A 21,603-nucleotide genomic window follows, 5' to 3' on the forward strand; every position below is an offset into this window, starting at 1 on the left:
TCCGCTTTAAAGGGCCAGTGTGTACGATTTGAAGGCACTTTATATATTCTAAGAAAAAGGAAACTATTCTTATTTTCAGGGGATTTTTACACAAAAGTAAACACTTATTAATATTTGATTCCATTTTCTGCCAATAGATCCCCCTAAAAGCTACACACTGTTCCTTTAAATGTATATATATTTAGTCAAACGCTTCTGGAATCATGCAATAGGTCTTTTTTTCCAGAGCAGGCATTTTGACTGGTCGCAACAGAAAAAGCACAGGTGTCCCTCATAACATTAATTACGGCTTTGATATACAAATACACTGACAGTGTCAGTGAGCCGACATGCACAATACAATGACCCTGAAGCAGCTAAATGGAATTCAGGACCAACTACCCCCCCCCAATATATACACTTCCATAAACTCACAGACTGGATGAGAGATTGTGTTGTTTGGTCTGGCGTTTCCTCTTAGTTCTTAAAACAAGACGTTTCCACTGAACGTCTGACGCGCTCTCTCAAGGCCCGAGCATTGGCCTGCTGTTAACCGGCTGTTTGTCTGAACATTATCTATGCACGCTTACTGCACTTGACGCAGGCAGTGAACAGTCACACGGCATGAGTCACGGTCATAAATCACCTCGATACAGAAAACATCAGAGCGAAATGAATCGAGTGATAGAGAGTGAACATGATAATTGAGCTCAACTATTAGGATCATACTTGTAATAAAAACTGCTGTTGTGAGACATCCCCGTACATTATTAAGGATCATAGCAGCTCTGTGATGTATTATGCATGAGACTACAATACAATGTTGATATGGGTTTTACAGAAAGCGTTGCCCGTGAATTAAAGGCAGGGTTTGTAATCTTTAAAAAAAAAAAACATTTGTAGTATTTGTTGAAAGTCTCTTCCACATCCTGACAGCAATCAATGGATTAAATGCTCTGACAAAAAAAAAAAGCCCATCCAATGATTTCAGTCAGCCCAAATGTAATAATTGGATTTTTCGTTTGGATCTTTTATTATTTATTTTTTACATGGAGCGTACTTTTGGTAGTTTCTCAAGATTACCGACCATAGCTTTAACCCCCCCTCAATATAATTCACGAGCATCTCATTGGTCGATTAAATGTGTTTCGAATCAATATTAGTGTGTCCAAGTGACATCATGGGCCAATCGAAAGGTGAGAACAAGAGGCGTCCCTTTTCAGAGTTGTATCACGATTAAATGACATGCGAGTAGACAAAATAACATAAACAGCAGTGTGAAAATGTCAGAACGGCAATAACAAAAGGCAGATCCAAAAGGTGAGTCACACTCTGCTGAAAGCACCGAAGGATGAAAACCAATTTTTTTTTATATATGATGCTACAAAGTATGAACAGGGGCCTGTTCTTCTAAATGGCAGGTTTACAGTTATCTGGATACGTGTGTCTCAACTAAATCCAGAAAACCCCGTTGAACGTGGGGATGTAACTCTGCAGACTTTAGATTACTCAGTAGAGCCCACGCTGTGGTGACACAACAGTCTGGTTGACAACAACGTCCACTTACTCAACACGTCCTGCGGCTGCATTGCATTACTGTCTATTATGACTGCTGGGGAGGAAACGGTAGGACGGTGCAGAGCTGCGACACTGTGACAGGATGTCGTCTTCACACCACTGACGTTCAGCTGGTTATCCAAAGAAATGCCAACACTGCACCACCACAAAAAAACCTAAAAATAGAGGTAGGAAATTGAGAGAATTTATGAGTGAAACACCATAAAACGTGAAAAAAAGTGAACAAATTTATCAGGTTGACATTTAAGCCCACACAGAATAAAAGTAACAAATATTGTCCATCGCTGGTTTTAATTTAAAAACAAGATATATATTTTTTTAAATGTCCAAACGTGATTTTGAGGTGGATTTTCCCTCCCAACATTTTGCAGCAGACCCGCTGCAGAATGCCTGCTACAAATACATTGGTTGCATGTAAGAGCGAGGACTTAAAGGATTCTGCACTAATTGGATTTTACTAAACTTTCCATTACAACAGCGAGAAGAATCGCAGCGTTACGTATGACATCAACTTCAGCCGAAGCTAAACAAGAAGCTAAACAAAGGCAGCTTGATTGGAAACTGAGAAAATGAAGAATCCATAACATTGTTCTTACATTACATGCACGTGGGTGCTGATTTCTGGTAACACAGCTACTTGAGTATCAACACTTGGCTCCTTTGTTTCTAACAGCGGGAAGGTTGAACAGCAAAAAACCATCCCTGTGGTTTGAAGCTTCGCAGGCGAAACAGAAAAACATTCTCGTACCAAAACACTCGGCTTCACCTGCGGCTTTCATGGTACAAAAACAAACATCAGGTATCAGGTGTTCTCCCTAAAACAAAGACGAGAGCCGTTGTGCTCAGCGAGCGATACCGAGGTGGAGGAAAAATAAATAAAAATGAAGTAGACGTTCTATATTTAAAAGATCCCATTTAATTTGTGGATATGAAATCGGGAAGCAGTTTAACAACCTTAATTCAACATGCAGTGACCATAAAGACACATCACAAAGATGTTAGAGGTGTGAGGATACGATTAGACCGAGCTGGTCGGCAGCTTTTATGTGTTCACAGTGATTATTTGTGTTCTAGTTACTCACCATAAAGTCATAAAAAAAACAAATCCTGTGATGGGCTGTGTTCTGACACAGAACAATCAAGCTTATAAAATAGAGACGCAATAATAGATCTGTTTGGGGGTTGTGATTAAAATGTACAAAAGAGGAAGAAGGTGGTGGCTTTTCAAATAACGGCGTCCAAAATTCAGTCCGGATGTTGTTAGAAAAAAAAAAAAAAAAGTAGCTTTGCTGTTGTCCAAGCTGTGGCGTCCATACGTCTGATCCACGGAGTCGTCCAGATGAAACCGTGAACGAACCAAAGAGGCCTCTCGTACCGAGCGGAGCAGCGTGTTCGACAGTGTGGTTACACGACAGAAGCCCTCGAGTCGACTTCGGTACCTAAATCATTCTGCTTCCTCTCAGCCACATCACATCTACAACTGACGCTGTTTCACTAAGTTACACAACTGTAGAAAATACTGTGTTTAAAACCAGGTTGTCAGAGGCTTCATTTGTTCTTTAAAAAAAAAAAGAAAGAAAAAAAGGTGTCCGCTGGCGCGTAAATGTCCGGGAATGCAAGGAAAGAGCACCATGTTTGCCATTTCTAGACGCTTTGGAAGCAGACGAAACAATATTCAACAAAGAGTCCTTTTACTTTGCTATGCTGTAAAAAGGGAATTCAACGATATAAAAACTCCAAAAAAAGAACTGTACAGAATAAAAGCATCAGGATTTAAGTCTGCTCGTTCGTCTGATAAGGCACGTTTCCATACATGTTCCTTATGAATAGCGTCCACCGGCCTTCAGTGTTAAAGTCCTTCGCTTGTCTTCACACGTAAGCGCCCAACGCCGCGTGGAACTCTGTGAGACACTGAACCAGCTGCTGGAACTTGGGCCTCTCCTCCGGGTCCAGGGCCCAGCAGCACGCCATCACCGCGAACCTGCAACACAGGGGGATCAAATGTCTGTCCACCAGCAACTTCAGGGTCACGCTGGCCGTTCTGGATGACGGCACATTAGGGCCATTGTAGGTAAAGACAACAAAAATAAAGAAAACGGAGCCAGGTTGGGGGGGGGGGGGGGTAATATTTAGAGAAATAACTCACAAGAAAAAATTGAGACAGTGGAAGACGTTACAATGTTTTTGTTTTAAGTTGTTCCTCGTATTATTAACCCCGTAATAAATATATATGCATGTGTATTTATTTTACATGCAATGACTAGTTGTGTGTGTGTGAGACAGGATGCAGTGGGAGAGAGTGAGGGTGATGTGGAGCTGCTGTCAAACTGAAACAGGAGCTGCCTGTCCAGCGCTGATATAAACGAGGGAGATGTAATCATTTTATTAATCAACTCATTCCCCTGAAACATATATTTTGCCACCTCTAATAATTTGGGAAAGGAAGCAGTCACCTCACCACCATTGTATTTAGAAGGAAACCGTGTTCAGCGGTCCAACAGATTTCAGACGATTATTGCCCGACGCCTTTGTGGATATTTAGAACTTCTCAGGGGTTTTCCAGCACACACACACACATGTGTTTTTTTGGTTAGTTAAAAATAATTTTCAAAGCATATATGATGGATTTAGTGTCTCTGAAGCTCAGAAATAAACAGATACTATTCCTTAATTATTAAAAAAAAAAAGATGATTGGTCGAGCACACTAAAATATAATTAAAAATTAAGTGTATAATTAAACGACGCATCTAGATTTGAGACAAAAAGTTTTAATGTCGGGAAAAGCAAGTGAGGACGGTGGAAAGAGATGGTAGGGCTGTGAATCACCAAACATGAACATAATAATGAAAATAAAGGGCTGTATTTTGAACAGAGTGTTCTGTTGAAATTTGTGAAAAAGATATCGATTAAAATGTGAAAATGAAAGATAACAATGTCTTCATAAAGTTCAGGCTGCCAGTGTTTTTTCAGAGTTGCGAGGTCGTTGATAAGCTTAATGTTTAGCAGCTCAACATTTCTATCTGATTCGCCTGCTGTGACACGCTTCATAAACTTACATCACGCGTTTATGTCGATGACACAGATGAGCCAGAGTTCAGGCATGTCACAAAACGATTGACTGCTTAGTAGTACATTTAATGAACAGGAGAAACAACCCCATGATTTGGAGACAGGCTAATCTATCCATCAGTGTTTTCAGACTCCCTTTGGTTGAAACTTTAGAAGATGATACTTCTGTTTTGATCAAATGTATTTTTAGGTTCATTGTGTATTTGTTTTAACATGCCTTGTAAAGGTTTGTCGACTGCGGTGTCTCAAAGTCAATACCTGACTATATCTGTTTTTGTTGATTATGACTGCAACTAACGCAGACTTTCATTCTTGATTAATCTGCAGATTAGTTTCTCAACTCTCGTTTCGTCTCTCTAAAATAAAATGTGGTGTTTGCTCTGTGAGTCAACATACAGTTCATCTGGGCAGTTGATTGGTTGTGCTATTCGGTACCCATCCTTCAGGTAGGCCGACATCTCGAAAGGGTCGATGTCCACGTAGGGGGTCTGACCCAGAGTCATCAGCTCCCACAGCGTCACTCCGAAGGCCCACTGTGGAAAAACACAACAGGCGATTAAAGCGCTGAGCATTCATTCACAGCATTTTCTAAACAGCCGTTTGTCTTTTTAATGCGTCTTCATCACACCAGATGAACACGACCGCTTTCTATTCAGAGTGGAAAGCCCGCGGTGCAGTTAAATACAAAAAAATGTTCCGCGGGAACAATGCAAGGAAATTATGTAAAAAAACATTTAATATGGAATGTGAATCATTGCAGAAAGTGTTTTGTTGAGCGGCTGAAGGTAAACAGCCGGGTGGCTGTTGTGTTTAGGAAGGCCGAGGGTTCAAGGGCCCCGTGTCAGCGAGGGCCCCGCCCTGCGTGTGTTGTTGTTGAGCGGACCCTTCGGGAGGAAACAAGGAAGAGAGGTGTTCCCATATTCATGTTACTCTTACTGTTAACCCGAGTCTGAGGTCACTGTTCAAACTAAAGAGTTCACAGAAGGTGATGACGCAGCACGTATTTGGGGAAGAGTGCTGCAGGAATGAGTCCCAAAACCCCAGAAATTCCCTCGTATCAAAATAATTTATTTCTTTGTAAATGTGTTTTTGGTAATATTAAGGTCTGTGGTTAATCATAAACTTGTGATTCTCACAGAGCTTATTTATTTTTGCAATTATCCAAAATGCGATGGAAGAATCCCATTTTCTTTTTGTGGTTGGCCTACAAGAATAGTCACACTCATTTCAGGACTCGGCTAATCGTTATCTAAAATACAACCAACCTGACCGTGACTTTTGAACAGAATACAACTCAGAGCAGGTTTCTGTTGTGTTAGTGTGTCCTAACCTTTAGCGCGGTGACACCGAACCTTTAAAGGAAGTGAAGGGAGTGATTGAGGACGCAGGGCGCAGTGACTGGGTGGGCTTCTTAGGAAGCGAAAAAACATGATGTACAGTAACCCACCCTGTTTCCAACATCGGTGCCCAGGCCACTGCAAACATTCCCCACAAGGGCTAAACATGCCAATAAGTCACTCTAGCAGTAACCACAGACATCAGCCTACGGGGCACTGATGTGCGTAACTCTGGCATGTGTGACGCTCGGATGATGCTACACAGCTCCAGGTACGTGTCTGGACTTCCCCTAACGCTTAGTTGGTTGGTAAAGCTCTGTTCACTGGAAGTGTAGAGGGGGGGGGGGTGAAGAGATGTGACCATTGACAGCGGAGTGGAAACCGGAGACAAATTAGCTTAATTGGCCATGTATGCGTAAGCATACATGGCCAATTAAGATGATTCTGATAAGAGGAATTCAGAGGGGTGGGGGCATGTGTGGCTGATATCTGAGTCATCTCTCTAAGGATCTGTCGGGCTTCCCGACTGTCTCCGCCGCGCCCGCTCCGCTATCCTGAGACAGGAAAGAGACACATGGTGCTCAACACCTCCCTTCCCTTTGACACCGTGACCATTCAGCTAAGAACGGCTCCGATTACAATTGGTGCCATTTCCTGCATCACCGTCTCTGTAGCATGGACCTTTTGTGTTTTGCCATCTTTAATACAAGTGGATGTTTTTGAGATTCTCCAGGAAGGGACGTAACGTGAGGTCACAGTGACCTTTGACCTCCCAAACTCTATTCACTTCATCCCCGAGTCCAGGTGGAAAGTTTGTGGCAAATTTGAAGACATTCCCTCCCGGCGTTTCTGAGGTATGGTTTTCATGAGAGGATGCGGAGGATAAGAACTCCTGAGAGGCATGGAAAGGCTTTTACAGTGGATGCACTGTCCTCAGATCCTCTATCTATTGGACGGTTGTTGTTGCAAGTGAACTGCTTATCAAGCAGCTCTTACCACGTCACTCGCACTGGAGAAGTCGTTGTTGACCAAGCTTTCCAGGGCCATCCAGCGGACGGGCCTGTTCTCATTATCCCCCAGACAGTGGTAATCCATGGGAAATAGGTCTCGGGCAAGGGCATTGTCTGTTATCTTCACCTGCATGTTGTCGTCAATGCTGTGGGGGGTGGGCGAGACGAGAGAGACACAAATGTTGTGAGTAATTACATTACTACCAAATCACCTGAAAGAAGAACTGAGGACGAATGCCAGGGACACTTACACACAGTTCCTGGCAGCGAGGTCTTTGTGTATGACCTCCCTGCGAGCCAGGTAGCTCATTCCACATGCGATCTGGATGGCCATGTAAACCAGGTCTTGTTGAGAGACCGCCTGAGAGGGAATGAAGACGAGAGAGAGAGCGAGAGAGAGAGAGACAATGTGCAGTTGAGAAGCAGAGACAGGAAAAACACAACAAAGGGAGGGAGTGGGGACAGGAGAACACAGATGGCCTGACTTTGCTGTGGGAAATTGGTCTTCTGTGTCACATTATTCTCATTTCCTTTGACTCTGGGCAAAGTTGGGAGTAACATCACAAAGACTATTTCAGACTTTAAATGCAAGAGTAAGGCTGAAAAGGCACTGCCGAGGTGCCCTTGAGCAAGGATTTGACCCCCACAAACGGGCCCTTGGGACGCTGTGTAGAAGCTTCCCACTGTTCATAATACTCGGCTGGGTTCAAGGTTACTGTGTACAATAAATACAAGTTGATTTACATTTTTACATTTGATGCCATCTAGCATATGTTAGCATGATAAAGTTGGATTGTTTTTATGTCGATGATGAACATGTTAGCGGTGTCATTGTGAGCATATTTGCATGCTGACCGTGCACCCAGGAAGAGCAAAACCTGTAGTCACAACTTCCAGGTCCTCTTGGCATCACGTCACGCACCCAAAAAGACTTTTACCAATCGACTTACATTGAGAGAAAGATGCCGGTAACTCAACTCCTGGAAGTTGTAAAATACATGAACAGCCGAATAGCCGAGCAGTTGGGAGGCGGAGTTAAAGTAAACGCTAGTGCGGTTACTGTATGCGCTTCATGGATGAGGACGCAGTGCGGAAGATCCAGGTAATTCTATTCCAAGGAAAGCTAACGTTTTTGGGCCTCATGCGCCTTCATGGACAACTTTCATGCATGAACAACATCTTCTCTTCATACAACCACGCTGCTGAGGTTAGTGCTTCACTGTGCTCAAGTACAGCCTCACAGAACGGCGTACGTGGCTGAAGACTCTTATTTTTTGGTTCGCGGTACAAAAGCTAGACATGACACTCGTGTTGAAATGTAAAATGACATCATTGACACTGCTGAACTGTGTACAGAATAGAAATATACTTTATTGATCCCCAAGGGGAAATTTGTCAAACAGACAGAGGGTAAATTTGATTGAAATGACAAAGAAATCCCTTACTGAGAGGTTTGAGTGGGAGTCCGACATAAATATAAAGTTTGTTTTGTGCTTCGTTTGTGACCCGGTCACTATGTTGAAAACAACTTGCTCATTTCGCAGCTAAACAGTTCAATAAAGTGTTTTCAGAATCTTGCAAATGCCTCAAGGAGCACTAAAAGAAACCAGCGGGAACCAGATTTATTTTTTCACACACACATTATCTGTATATATTTTTGTATTCGATCCAATTCACAATCTCTGGCTCGGACACACACGGGGGATTCTTTTAAGGCTGTTTAATCTTATCTGGCAGTGGACAGAGTGATACAACTTAAATTAATGAATCCCACAAACACAGGAAAACAAAGTCTTGGCAATCAATGGACGGAGAAAAGAACATTTTATGAACTGAGACGTGGTACCCGTCCGGATCTCTGGATCCACCCTGCAGACGGTTCATCAGCGGAAAAAGTACAAAGTGTGAAAAGGGTCAACACCTTTTTTTCTTTTCTTCTCCTCCTCAGTGTTTTACCTCCCAAACCAGATGTTCCCCTTCAGAATGAATGCCACACTGTAGTGCTGTGCTCCCTCAGTGCTGTATCTCCCGTGCACTGATGCACCTCTGATTTATAGCTCCATGTCTATTGCAACAGGGCAACTTAATGACTATGTCTTTGTCACGACAACTGCCAAAAGTACTTAGTGAGATTGCAGAGAACGAAGGTGCTGATGTGCGTTACCTGAAACTGCACAAAGCCGTTTTTCATGAATGCAAATGGCTGGCAAGCTTCGTCTTGTGATTGCAGAGTGTTTGCTACATCTGTATTTTGCAGCTGATTGATTGGTTGGAGGTGTGCTGTGGCTTTGCCAAGCATATCTAAGACTCCCCGGGGTTAACGTGTACAAAAGCCTGATTGTCTAACGCAAAAACATGTCTGCCTTGAGCACCGGCTTCATGACTATATCAACAGTCCTTCTAATAACAGGGTAAACAGCAGTTACTGGTTGGTGTGAACTTTGTGTCGATTGCTGCAAACGCACAAAACGTTCTTTCAGGCGCGACTCTTGGATCGAATCAGACTTTTCTTCCAATTTGGGTTTCACTTTAACAGCTTAATAAAAGTCTCGGTGCAATGCCGTACACGGCTTACAGTTGAGGCGTTTATCTTAATGGTTTCAGAAGTGTTTTTTGTTTTTGTGAATATGCATGCTTACCTGTGGGTTGTTGGCCTCTGCAAGCTTGCATTGCCGCAGGAACAGCTTGAGATTCCCCCAAGCCATGAACGGCAACAGCACCATGGGCCTCTCTCCGTCCTCCGTGCACACGTTGCTTATGGGCAACAGGTTTCTGAGTGCAGACAGACAGACCGACTGAGGAACAGGAACGGTGTGTAACACAGCTGCACATACTGTTCAGGTACATGTGTACGTCAGAGGGATTCTTGGAAGATGGAAGTGCATGTTAGCGCGTGGGAGGCGCCAAACTGTTGTGGAAGAGGAAGTTTCAGCGAATATCGACTTGACTGACCTCAAAAAGGAGAAAGAGGAAGGAGAGGGCCGACGTGACGACGATCTACGTAAAGTACCAAGCCTGCTGATAAATATGGGCCTAAATAAGCTATGCTAACGCTACTGTAATGCTAAACTAAAATCAATGCATTTAGAGTGTGATCATTTAAAAAATAAATGATTGTATTATAAAAGCCACGAGCGAGTCATTTGTGAGTGTTACATCTATGTTGGAAAACCCATTACAGTTCGTGCTCTGTGTGTAGAAATGTGTTCTTTCATCAGCGTTCACACCGAGACATTTAGAAGACGACCACAGGGACGGATTCTTTACTGCTACTCTGACGGCTTGAAGTGGTCAGCGGTGATGGTAAAGTGATGGTCTAAGACGCATACCACATTGGGGTTATGTGGCATTTTTGGCATTTCGTTTTTAAATTTGATTCCATTCTTAAAATCTTAAAACCTATTTAGATTGTTTGATCAAACAAAAGGCAAATGTAACAAAAAATGATGAGTGTTTGCTTCCACTCACCTATGATGAAGTCCACGAAGCTTGCAGCTTTCAGTCACCATCATGGTCACCTGCACCTCAGACGCATGATCTGAACCATTTGAAAACAGACACAAAGTCGGATTAAAAAAATGGAGCAATGTGACAGAAATAGACCTGAGCAGCAACAAAAGTTGCAAAGGTGAGGATACAACTATGTGCCCTCTCATGTAGTGCTTGATTGGTATGCGTTTCCTCTGCCAACAGTCATTTGTAGTGGGAAACTTCAGAGGGAAACTCGACTTGTGCCAAGCTCACTGAGGTCCGGTTGTTTTAATCTGCGTGTGCAGCTTTGCCATCATCGGGTACTTATGGGAGCGGCATTGTTCTTTTCCTCAAAAAAGACGCATGAGGAGGAAGTAAAGAGTTTAACAAGAGCCGAGACTGGCATGGGGATATTGTTCGCAGAGTGGTATCCACCCCTCCCTGAGTAAACACGGGAGAGTGCAGGCGTCAGAAGGCAGCTGGCAGACAAAGCCGACACATGCCGCAGACAAAGGAGCTGACATGCAAACCCTGCAGCGTGAGCAGAGAGTATAATTCATGAACTGTCAAATCCGTGTGCCGGTTTACTGGATCGCTGTGTTTCGGTCCAACGACTCATTACAATCACGTTTTGGCATTTCGGCAATCTCTTTCCCAACCAGCGCCCTTCTTAAAAAAACACGTAGTGAGTTGCACATTCAAAATGAGAGGTGTGAAAACTTGACACTTGACTTGACAATATATTGAATTTCTTTGACAGATGTGCATTCAACCGGGCATTGCAGCGGGGATGGGTGCGCCTACCTTTCACAGTCTTCACAAAGACCTGCTTTTCCTTACTGGGGTCCTTTTCATCCAGCAGCACGCCGTGGAAGATGCGCCCGAATGTGCCTGTCAAAGAACAAATCACCGCTTTTTTTATTTGAGGAGAAAAAGGGCAGGAAAGACGAGGCCAGAGGCGCCGCATTCAGTGACAGAAATGTCACGGTGACCTGTGGACAGAGGTGGCCATGCTTCTCAAAAAGGGGAACGAGAGACAAATCAGGAGATTCGCGGGGAGCTCAGAGGACCTTTCATCACATCGGGGAACACACAGCAAGTGAGCGCATTCATCATCTCCTTTGTCTAAACTGTCACCCCGTTGCTCCAGGGCTTTACTGAGGTAAAATGCCATTCAAGAACATAAACTATCAACATAAACTTAGAAGAATAAAAAAATAGAAATCTGAGCCCCGAGGCGAACTCTGCCTTGTATTTCGACAGGAGAGGAGTCGAAGCACAACAACAGGGTTAGTGTTCAACTGTCTCCCTCCCGCCCCTACCTTCTCCGTCGAGCCCGTCTGGACCTGCTGGCTCCCAAACAACACAACCCAGTCAGAGTTCAAGCGCCTCAGAGACATGGCCTCGTTTGTCTCGTGTTTGTCGTTGACTCTCGAGTTTTTAATGTTCATTTATGGCATTGTGTATGTAGGATCTGATGTATGTGGACGGAACACATCAAGTCAAGTCAGATGGATTCGCAAGTACAGATGTTTGCCAGTGTGTTTACTTGCAGGTGGCTGTGGAGCACACTGATAATATAGTACCGGTATATATCAGAATAGGTTATGATAAAAACAAGACCTGTCAGAGGATGTGATTTAAACCAAAATAAGACTCTCATAAATCGAACAAAGACTAGCTAAACACCGATGTGGAAAAAGAAAAAAGCTAAATCCAAAGGGAAGTTTCCAGCGACGGTTACACAAAGCCAAATTAAGTCTCCAGGTACAGCTGCCATGGAGCCTCAACAGCTGTCCACGACCTGTTTGATCACCGCACCCATACAAAGTACAATTTATCACAATCTATCAAAGTGAGTCAAATTCACTGCCGAGCAAATAGCAAGACCAATAATCTGGAATAGGACGGAAGCAATGAAGCTGTTGATCTATTCAATGTAGAGGCCAGACCGAGGGTTCAACTCCGACGACAGCCTGAGGCTGTTTTCACATCTGTAGTTGGGTTTGTTTGGACCAAGGGGGGACAAAATGGATCAATTGTTGTATTTTAGTTCTGGTCCGGTTTCCTGTTCACAGTGACTTCTTACAAACTAACCAAGAGAAGTAAACATGAAGTCATACAGACTTCGTTGATTGGACAGTTTTGGCGACTGTCATCGTGTATCATCATGACCCACGTGGGGAAATCACATTCCGGTGACTGACAGAAGTTCGCGCACAGCTCGCGCACCCCTGGGGGTGCGCGAGCTGCCTCTAGGGGGTGCGCGAGAGGAAAAGTGTAATGGCGGTCTGATGGTGTAATAATATTAAATATAAAAAAAAAATGTAATTTTAATTTAAAAACTGTCAGGTGGGACATCTGAAGCTATCAGTCGTAAAAGAGGAGAGGGACAGAGAGAGAGAGAGGAATCGGAGGCGAGGGGAACGGAGAGGTGCGTTGGGGAGAGACCGGGAGAAGAAATCGAGCCAGAGTCAGAGGAAGATGAGACGGAGGAGACCGGAAAGGAGGAAGGGATAGCACAGACAAATCGGGAGCACATCGGCCCATCGCGGAGTCAAGGTGAAAAAAGAGGAAACGAGAGTGAGCATCAGACTGGGAAAAAAAGAGGAAATATGATGAAAAGTATCTGTGTCTGGGCTTCACTTGGATTGGCAACGCAGATTCCCCAAAGCCACAGTGCGTGGTGTGCAGTGAGGTTCTGGCTCACAGTCTGAAGCTCTTATTTACGTCGCCACCTGAACACCAAGCATGCCAGTGCAAGTCAAAAGCCCCTTACATTGTTTATATCCAAATTGGAGGAGTTACAAAACAGCCAAAAACAACTGGAGTCTCATTCATGTGTTGGTCTATAAATGACGCACTACGGGCTTCATATCTGGTTACAGAACAGCGAGAAAGGGGCTACCGCACACAATCGCCGAAGACGTGCGCTTGCCAGCTGCCAGAGAGATGGTGGAATGTATGATTGGGGAGAAAGAAGCAAAAGAGTTGGACATGATCCCGGTGTCCAACAACACTGTGTCGCACCGCATCGATGCTTTGTCCGAAGACATCCTGGCTTCATTAGTCGCTCATTAATTGTAAATTAAATGTGATAATCTGCCTCTGAGCCTGTGCGTGTGTCCTCGCATACGTATTGCTCTTTAAAAGTGACGCCTTGTGTCACTGAAAGTTATTGAAACTTTGTTGCAGTGTTTCAGGGCGTTTTCACACCTTCAGTTCGTTTGCTTTGTTGCAGTTGCTCCTTTGTTCGGTTTGTGTTCACACTGCTTTTTTTTTTATTAAGGGGGGGGGGGGGTGCGCGAACCCGGTCGGGATGTAGAAGGGGGTGCGCGGCCTAAAAAGTTTGGGAACCGCTGTTCTAAAAGAACATGATACGCAACAAGAAATGATAAGCATTATGAATAGCCCATTATTAGACTGTACATCGACCGCACGTTAGGAATAATGACTCATGAAAATAATTGACTTGAAAAATGAATAACGGCAGCTGTTTTGACGCGTGGCGTACGGCAGCGGTGTTTTTTGGCCTCGACAGGTAGAGACAGGACGGAACAGGAGGCGTCCTGTGTACCAATGATTCGGGGCTTATTACGGTTTCTGTCACTCTTCTTTTTAGTGAACTGACAAAATGGCATTTTTGACATACTGGTGGCAGTAGTTAAAAAGTCAGGCCATCACCACAGTAAGGAGGGGAACATGAACGCCCATCCAGAAGTAGAGATACTTCAGTTTGAAACAAAGCCGGTGACCGAAAATCAAACATCGTCGTCCCTGGAGCCACGGCACGAGCAAAGAAACATCCTCTGAGGGCTCAGTTACAGCTTCTACAGTAACATATTAAAGGCTACAGTAATAAATTGAACAAAGACTACTGACCAAGCTCTCATTGAATTTCTAGACAGAAACAACCACTGTAAACCATCAGAGGGCCTTTAAAAAACCCAACACCCACACTTTTCACTTCCATTGTGTTGCAGTCACCCTTGGGTAACTGTGACATCAGTCACACTAAACCCCAGTGTGGGCAAAGCTCCAGAGAGCGGAGTACAGTCTTGTCGGGTCCCATCACTCCGTGACGATGCCGAGTCGTCTCCAAAAGCATCCAGCGTCTAAAGTGAGAGAGTCTGCTGGAGCCAAAACTGAAGCCCAAACAGTGAAGTTTATCTTTCATACAAAGCCAAAGAAAGGGAGTTAGAAACTTCACCGTCTAAGGCTCTCTGGCAAGAACAAACTATTGCCTTTTTGGGTTCATAGCAAGGTTTTACTGACACACTGATGAGGCATGCAAATACATTCCAGGGAAAAAAAGGCAGCATTCGTGTTCATAGGTCACCTTTGTTTTTTGTTTGTTTTTTAAAAATCTGACTCAGATTCAAAAGTCAATAAACAATAAATATACCCTCTTATACCCGCCGCATTCATTAATAAGCTAGTAAAAATAAATCAAATCAAATGTTTGTGCATCAGGAGAACCTCATCAGATGAAACAGCAGCATGCAGCAGCTTTGGAATTCTTCTTGCACCTGTTTGCAAACAGTTTCTGGCAACCTCCTCGACAGCTACAACTCACGGCTGTTAGCAGTCGCTAGCGGAAGCGTGTTACAGTTGAAAGCGTCTGAGGCTCTTGTGTCGCGTAAACAGCTATGATCGAGGCCCATCTAAAGCAAACTCCTAACAAGAGAAATGTTGGGCTGTGAAAGACGACAGCGTTTTGAGTGACATTTGGTCACAAAACGTATCTGAAGCAATATTCAAATATTAGAATAGGATCAGTTACAGCAGCTGCCCTCCTGTAAGGTTTACATCACCTTTATAACACACCTCATTCCTCAGGTGTGCAAATAACAAGATGGCATTCATTTCATCTCTAATTATATGGTTGGAGGCTACTTATTAATGTCCAATACGCATCACTCTTATATAGCCAGGTATAGAGTTTACACAGAGAGCATTTACTGATAAGCTAACATCTCAGGCTTCTACAGAAAATCATCTCTTCAAACGGTGCAGAGGGATCATCGGCTTAAAGGGATAGTTGGAGTGTTTTGGAGCCTCACTATCCCTTTAATCGTTGCAGCCCGTTGGCTATTTCTCTCCTTAGTTTGTAAAGGCTCTTGTTATTGTGAATAAACATTTGAGACCAACACTTTGAGGCTGTAAGACTCCAACACGTTTCTGTCCTTCTGCTCAGAAAACGTAACATGCTTTCAATATAAGACACATAGAATCATCAGATATGCGTTTGTATATAATCACATGATTTGGCCATTTTCCAGGTTTTATGTGATCGCCCTTTTCCATTTGTGGCACCTCGATTTGTTTTTTTGGAGGAATTCTTTCTTAATAATTCATACATGTGGGAGAACCACTGCGCAATCCTCAGGCGTAGTTTGTCTGATTTTCACAAGACAATTCTAAGTGAGGTTAAAGGAGAATTATGAAGGGTCATTCTCAGAAGGAAGGAAGAAATGTCAAACACTCTGCATGACACAATCTGTAAGCAGCGCCTCTTAGAAGAGCCGAGAGCAGAACATTCTTGAGATGATGGCGACGCCTTTCTGGAGAATACAAAAGTGGAAGCATGGGTGAGACGGAGAGAAATATCTACCTTCGTGCAAGACGTCCCGTAATGTGACTCTCTCCCTTGAGATGGCGATGTCTTTCACTTTAGCTTTGGCCTCCATTAGAGTAACACTCCTCAGGTCATTCTTCTCAATGCGGAGAGATGGGTAACCTGCAAGGGTGGAAAGACACACACGTCTGGAGGTAAACAACACTTGCAGAATGGGATTGACAGGTCCTCTGACCTGAAAATTTACATGGATTTCAAAATTATTTACAAATAAAAATCTGAAAAGTGTTGAGTGCATATGTATTCACCCCCTTTACTGTATAACCCCAAACAAAGATCTGGTGTGACCAATTGCCTTCACAAGTCACATTTGCAAGTCACATAATTAGTATAGGGTCCACCTGTCTGAAATTGAATCTCAGTATAAATAAACTTGTTCTGTGAAGGCCTCAGAGTTTGTTAGAGAGCATTACTGAACAAACATCATGAAGACCAAGGAGCTCACCAAACAGGTCAGGGGTAAAGTTGTGGAGAAGTATGAAGTAGGGTTAGGGTTATAAAAAAACATCCCAAGCTTTGAACATCTCACGGAGCACCATAACATCCATCATCAGAAAATGGAAAGAATATGGCACAACCACAAACCTACCAAGAGAAGGCCGTTCACCCAAACTGACAACCCGGACAAGGCAAGGCAAGGCAAGTTTATTTGTATAGCACATTTCAACAACAAGGTAATTCAAAGTGCTTCACATAAAACCATTAAAAGCATCAAAACACAAGGCAAAAGAAAAGGAGATTTAAAAACAATTAAGAACATTCATTAAAACATTAAAAAACAGTGCAAGAAATAAAATGCAGTAGTAAAATGCAGAAATGCAGGAAATTGATTAATATATGAATTGAATGTGGTTCAATTAAAGGCAGCAGCAAACAGAAAGGTCTTCAATCTTGATTTAAATGAGCTGAGGGTCTCAGCAGACCTGCAGCTTTCTGGGACTTTGTTCCAGATATGTGGAGCAGAAACACTGAACGCTGCTTCTCCATGTTTAGTTCTGACTCTGGGAACAGAAAGTAGACCGGTCCCAGACGACCTGAGGGGTCGGGATGGTTCATAAGGTAGCAGCAGATCAGAGATGTATTTTGGCCCTAAACCATTCAGTGCTTTGTAAACCAACAGCAGGATTTTAAAGTAAATTCTTTGTTGGACAGGAAGCCAGTGCAAAGACCTCAGAACTGGAGTGATGTGGTCCACCCTCCTGGTCTTAGTGAGGACTCGAGCTGCAGCTTTCTGACGGACTTTTTACAGAGACCTGTAAACACACCGTTACAGTAGTCCAGTCTGCTGAAGATAAATGCATGGACAAGTTTTTCCAAATCCTGTTGAGACATAAATCCTCTAATCCTTGATATATTCTTCAGGTGATAGTAGGCTGATTTTGTAATTGTCTTGATATGGCTGTTCAGGTTGAGATCTGAATCCATAACTACACCTACATTTCTGGCTTGGTTTGTGGGTTTTAACATCAGTGACTGAAGCTGAGCGGTGAATTTCAATTGTTCGTCCTTGGTACCGAAAACAATTACCTCTGTTTTATCTTTGTTTAATTGAAGAAAATTCTGGCACATCCAGTTGTTGATTTGTTCAATGCAGTTACCCAGCCCTTGTATGGGATTATAGTCCCCTGGTGACATAGTTATGTAGATTTGTGTGTCGTCTGCATAATTATGATAACACACTTTGTTGTTTTCCATAATCTGAGCTAGTGGAAGCATGTAGATGTTGAACAGAAGAGGCCCCAGTATTGAACCTTGGGGAACACCACATGTCATTTTAGTCAGCTCCGATGTGTAATCAGCCACAGACACAAAGTATTCTCGGTCCTTCAAGTAGGATTCAAACCAGTTAAGTGCTGTGCCAGAGAGTCCCACCCAGATTTTTAGTCTTTCTAGGAGTATGGCATGGTCGACCATGTCGAATGCAGCACTGAGATCTAGTAAGACTAAGACTGAACTTCTGCCATTGTCTATGTTTAAGTGGATGTCGTTGAAAACCTTAACAAGAGCAGTTTCAGTGCTATGGTGCTGTCGAAAGCCTGACTGGAAAACATCAAAGCAGTTATTTACGGTCAAGAAGTTGGTCAGCTGTTGGAAAACCGCTTTTTCAATTATTTTACTTAAAAATGGGAGGTTTGATATTGGCCTATAATTTTTCATCGTTGCCGAGTCTAAACTAACCTTCTTTAGGAGTGGCTTAATAACTGCAGTTTTAGGGCTTGTGGGAAGACACCTGAGAGAAGGGATGTGTTTACAATTTGTAAAAGATCAGTGGTCATGCAGTTTGAAATATTTTTGAAAAAGTGTGTTGGTAGAATATCCAAGCAGCAGGAGGATGACTTCAGATGTTGTATAATGTCTTCTAGGCTTCTACGGTCGATTGAATGAAATTGTGTCATGATATTTGAATGGATGTTATTCAGAGATCGGGACAACACATATCCTGTGGTTGGTGTGGAGGCACTGACTGCTTGTCTAATTTTCTGAATTTTGTCAGTAAAAAAGGAGGCAAATTGATTGCATGCCCAGGTGGATTGGAGCTCAGCAGCTACCGACACTGGAGGGTTTGTTAGCCTGTCGACGGTAGCAAATAAGGCGCGTGTATTGTTCTTGTTTTTGGTTATGATGTCAGAGAAGAATCACTGCCTTGCATTTCTAAGTTCCAAATTATAATTGCGAAGTCTCTCTTTATAGATGTCACAGTGAACCTGGAGATTCGTTTTTTGCCACCTGCGCTCAGCTTTCCGACACTCTCGTTTCTCCATTTTGACCAACGTAGCATTTCTCCAAGGAGATCTTTGCTTACCCGAGACAACCTTCACTTTAGTGGGTGCAATGGCACCAATAATATTTTTAACTTTAAAATTGAAGACATCTACAAGCTCATTGACTGAGAGGCAAGAGAGGGCTGGTGTGGAGGAGAACTTCTGAATAAATAGTTCACTGGTGTTTTCAGAGATGTAACGCTTTGTCACAACCTTGGTTTGGACATTTGTGTTTAAGGAGATTGCACTCTCAAAGAAAACACAGAAATGGTCAGAGAGTGCAACATCAGTCACAGCAACCTTGGAAATGTTTACACCTTTGGTGATGATTAGGTCCAGAGTGTGCCCCCTGTTGTGGGTGGGTCCTGTCACATGCTGAGTCAGATCATAGTTATCAAGGACACCACATAGTTCTATAGACTCTCTGTCCTGGGGATTATCAACATGGATATTAAAATCACCAACAATAACAACACAGTCAAAATCAATACAGATTACAGACAGCAGTTCAGTAAACTCATCAAAGAAGGTTGCACAGTATTTAGGCGGTCTGTAAATGTTTAGGAATAAAGCTTGAGTGGAATTCAGAGACACATATTCAAAAGAACTAAAATGACCAAAGGGCATCTGCTTGCATTGAAGAGAATCATTGAATAAAACAGCAACTCCACCTCCTTTCTTATGCGCTCTTGTTTCACTCATGAAGTTGTGAGGTGTTGATTCAATAAGAACAGCTGCACTGTTATCTTGATTTAACCAAGTTTCAGTTAAAAACAAAATGTCCAGTTTGTGCCAAACAATAAAATCATTGATTAAAAATGTTTTTCCTGACAGAGACCTGACATTTAATAAAGCTAGGTTTAATGTGGTTAAAGCTTTCTTTGCCTAATTTATTTGGACAGGCTGACGAGGAATGTATGCTAAGTTTGATAAGTTTGCATGTTTACTGTTGTTTCTTCGCATCCTCACCTTTCTTTTTCTATAAAACTTGCAGGACAGGAATTGAAACGGCTAGCTGCATACAGGGCCCCGACTTTTCCTGGAGAGAGTCATTGGTGTCATTAGCCTTGTAGCCTGGACCCAGAAGATATCAATTGTGGTACCGTTAAGGAGTGGGGAGAGGAGTGTGTTTGGTTCCAGCAATGACCAGCTTTTCCATGTGGTCAGTGAACTCCAGGTGGGGGGAGGATGGGGAGAGTGTGAGAGAGGATTGCGATCCAAAGTATGGACCCGAAATATAAGTAGGTGCTGGGGAGGGAGGTAAAGACTCCGTGTCTGGGAAGGGTGTGGAAAATGGGAGATCGGAGGCGGTCCCTGATGATGAGGTTGGAGACTCCTCCTTTTGGCTGTCGTTAGGCGGGGGTATCCTTCCCGTAAGGTCTCCATGGCGATGCTGTGTGGTTATCTTGTGTTTAGACTCCTCTTGTATCTTGTCCTTGGCAGTAGGGACAGACGGGTGACGCAGGGAGAAAAATAGGTTAGAGGTAAACAGTTTTACCCCTGACTTGTTCAGGCAAATTCCATGCGCTGCAAAAAGATGTCTGCGCTCCCAGAAAAGGTAGAAATTGTTGATAAAATGTACTGAATGGTCAGTACATGCAGTTGACAGCCATCTGTTCAGTGCAAACAGCCTGCTGAATCCTTCATCTTCAATGAGAAAATGAATCAGAGGAGCAACCAAGAGGCCCACGGTAACTCTGGAGGAGCTGCAAAGATCCACAGCTGAGGTGGGAGAATCTGTCCACAGGACAACTAGTAGTCATGTACTCCACAAATCTGGCCTTTATGGAAGAGTGGCAAAGAGAAAGCCACTGTTGAAAGAATTCACCCAAAGGCATGTGGGAGACTCCAATGTCAATTGGAAGAAGGTTCTTTGGTCTGATGAGACATAAATTGAGCTTTTTGGCCACCAGACTAGACGCTATGTTTGGTGAACACCAAACACTGCACATCACCACAAACACACCATCTCCAGCGTGAAGCATGGTGGTGGCAGCTTCATGCTCTGGGGATGCTTCTCAGGAGCAGGCCCTGGAAGGCTTGCAAAGGTAGACGGTAGGGCTGGGCGATAAATCGATTTAATCGATTAATTCGAATGTGTGCTTTAAGGCGATGTGTTTTATTGAAAATCGAGAAAATCGCCCCCACCCCTTTTTCCCGTAGTAGAGTGCGCGCGCATTGTTTACAAACTAAAACAATGGCGGCCAGCAGCTTCACTGCTGCCGCCGCCACCTCACAAAAACAACCCAGCATTTTGGAGACATTCACCAACTGTACTCCGCATGAGAAGAAGAGTGCCCGGTGGAAAGCCATCACGGATGCAGTCGCGATGTATATCGCAAAAGATATGGTGCCCATATACACCGTGGAAAAGCCGGGGTTTATTCACCGTCTCAAAGCTTTGGACCCCAGGTACGTGCTACCAAGCCGTAAACATTTTTCTGACGTTGCCTTGCCTCGGCTGTACAATAGTACACGCCAAAGGATCTCTGCGGAGCTGGAGGGGATGTCATTCTACTCCGCAACAACTGACCTGTGGTCCAGCAGGTTGACCCAGACACCGATCCACTTGACTGGTGGAAGCGTCACCAACTTAACTTTCCAAGGCTAAGTACTTTAGCAAAGAAATACCTCTCTGTGCCAGCTACAAGTGCCCCCTCTGAGAGGCTTTTCAGTGTGTGGGGGGGGGCATTGTTACATGCCACCGTGCATGCCTGAAGCCAGAGGTAGTAGACAGGCTTGTCTTCCTGGCAAAAAA

At 43.6% G+C, this 21,603-nt stretch overlaps 1 protein-coding gene across 3 annotated transcripts in view; it reads right to left on the minus strand.

Moving 5' to 3' along the window:
- Positions 1-1,973: 1,973 nt before the first annotated feature.
- ryk (receptor like tyrosine kinase) overlaps positions 1,974-21,603 on the minus strand; it is a 40,586-nt gene continuing 20,956 nt past the window's right edge. For all 3 annotated transcript variants that reach the window (XM_079267988.1, XM_079267989.1, XM_079267987.1), the window contains 8 exons: positions 16,060-16,185; positions 11,250-11,336; positions 10,443-10,512; positions 9,614-9,746; positions 7,226-7,335; positions 6,961-7,120; positions 5,024-5,160; positions 1,974-3,538 (listed from right to left, as the gene is read on the minus strand). In XM_079267988.1, the coding sequence (XP_079124114.1) occupies positions 3,427-3,538; positions 5,024-5,160; positions 6,961-7,120; positions 7,226-7,335; positions 9,614-9,746; positions 10,443-10,512; positions 11,250-11,336; positions 16,060-16,185 (935 nt within the window). In that variant the 3' untranslated portion in view covers positions 1,974-3,426. The remainder of the gene's footprint in view (positions 3,539-5,023; positions 5,161-6,960; positions 7,121-7,225; positions 7,336-9,613; positions 9,747-10,442; positions 10,513-11,249; positions 11,337-16,059; positions 16,186-21,603) is intronic.

This window comes from Melanostigma gelatinosum (assembly GCF_949748355.1).
Source record: "Melanostigma gelatinosum genome assembly, chromosome: 4".
Classification (NCBI taxonomy): Eukaryota; Metazoa; Chordata; class Actinopteri; order Perciformes; family Zoarcidae; genus Melanostigma; species Melanostigma gelatinosum.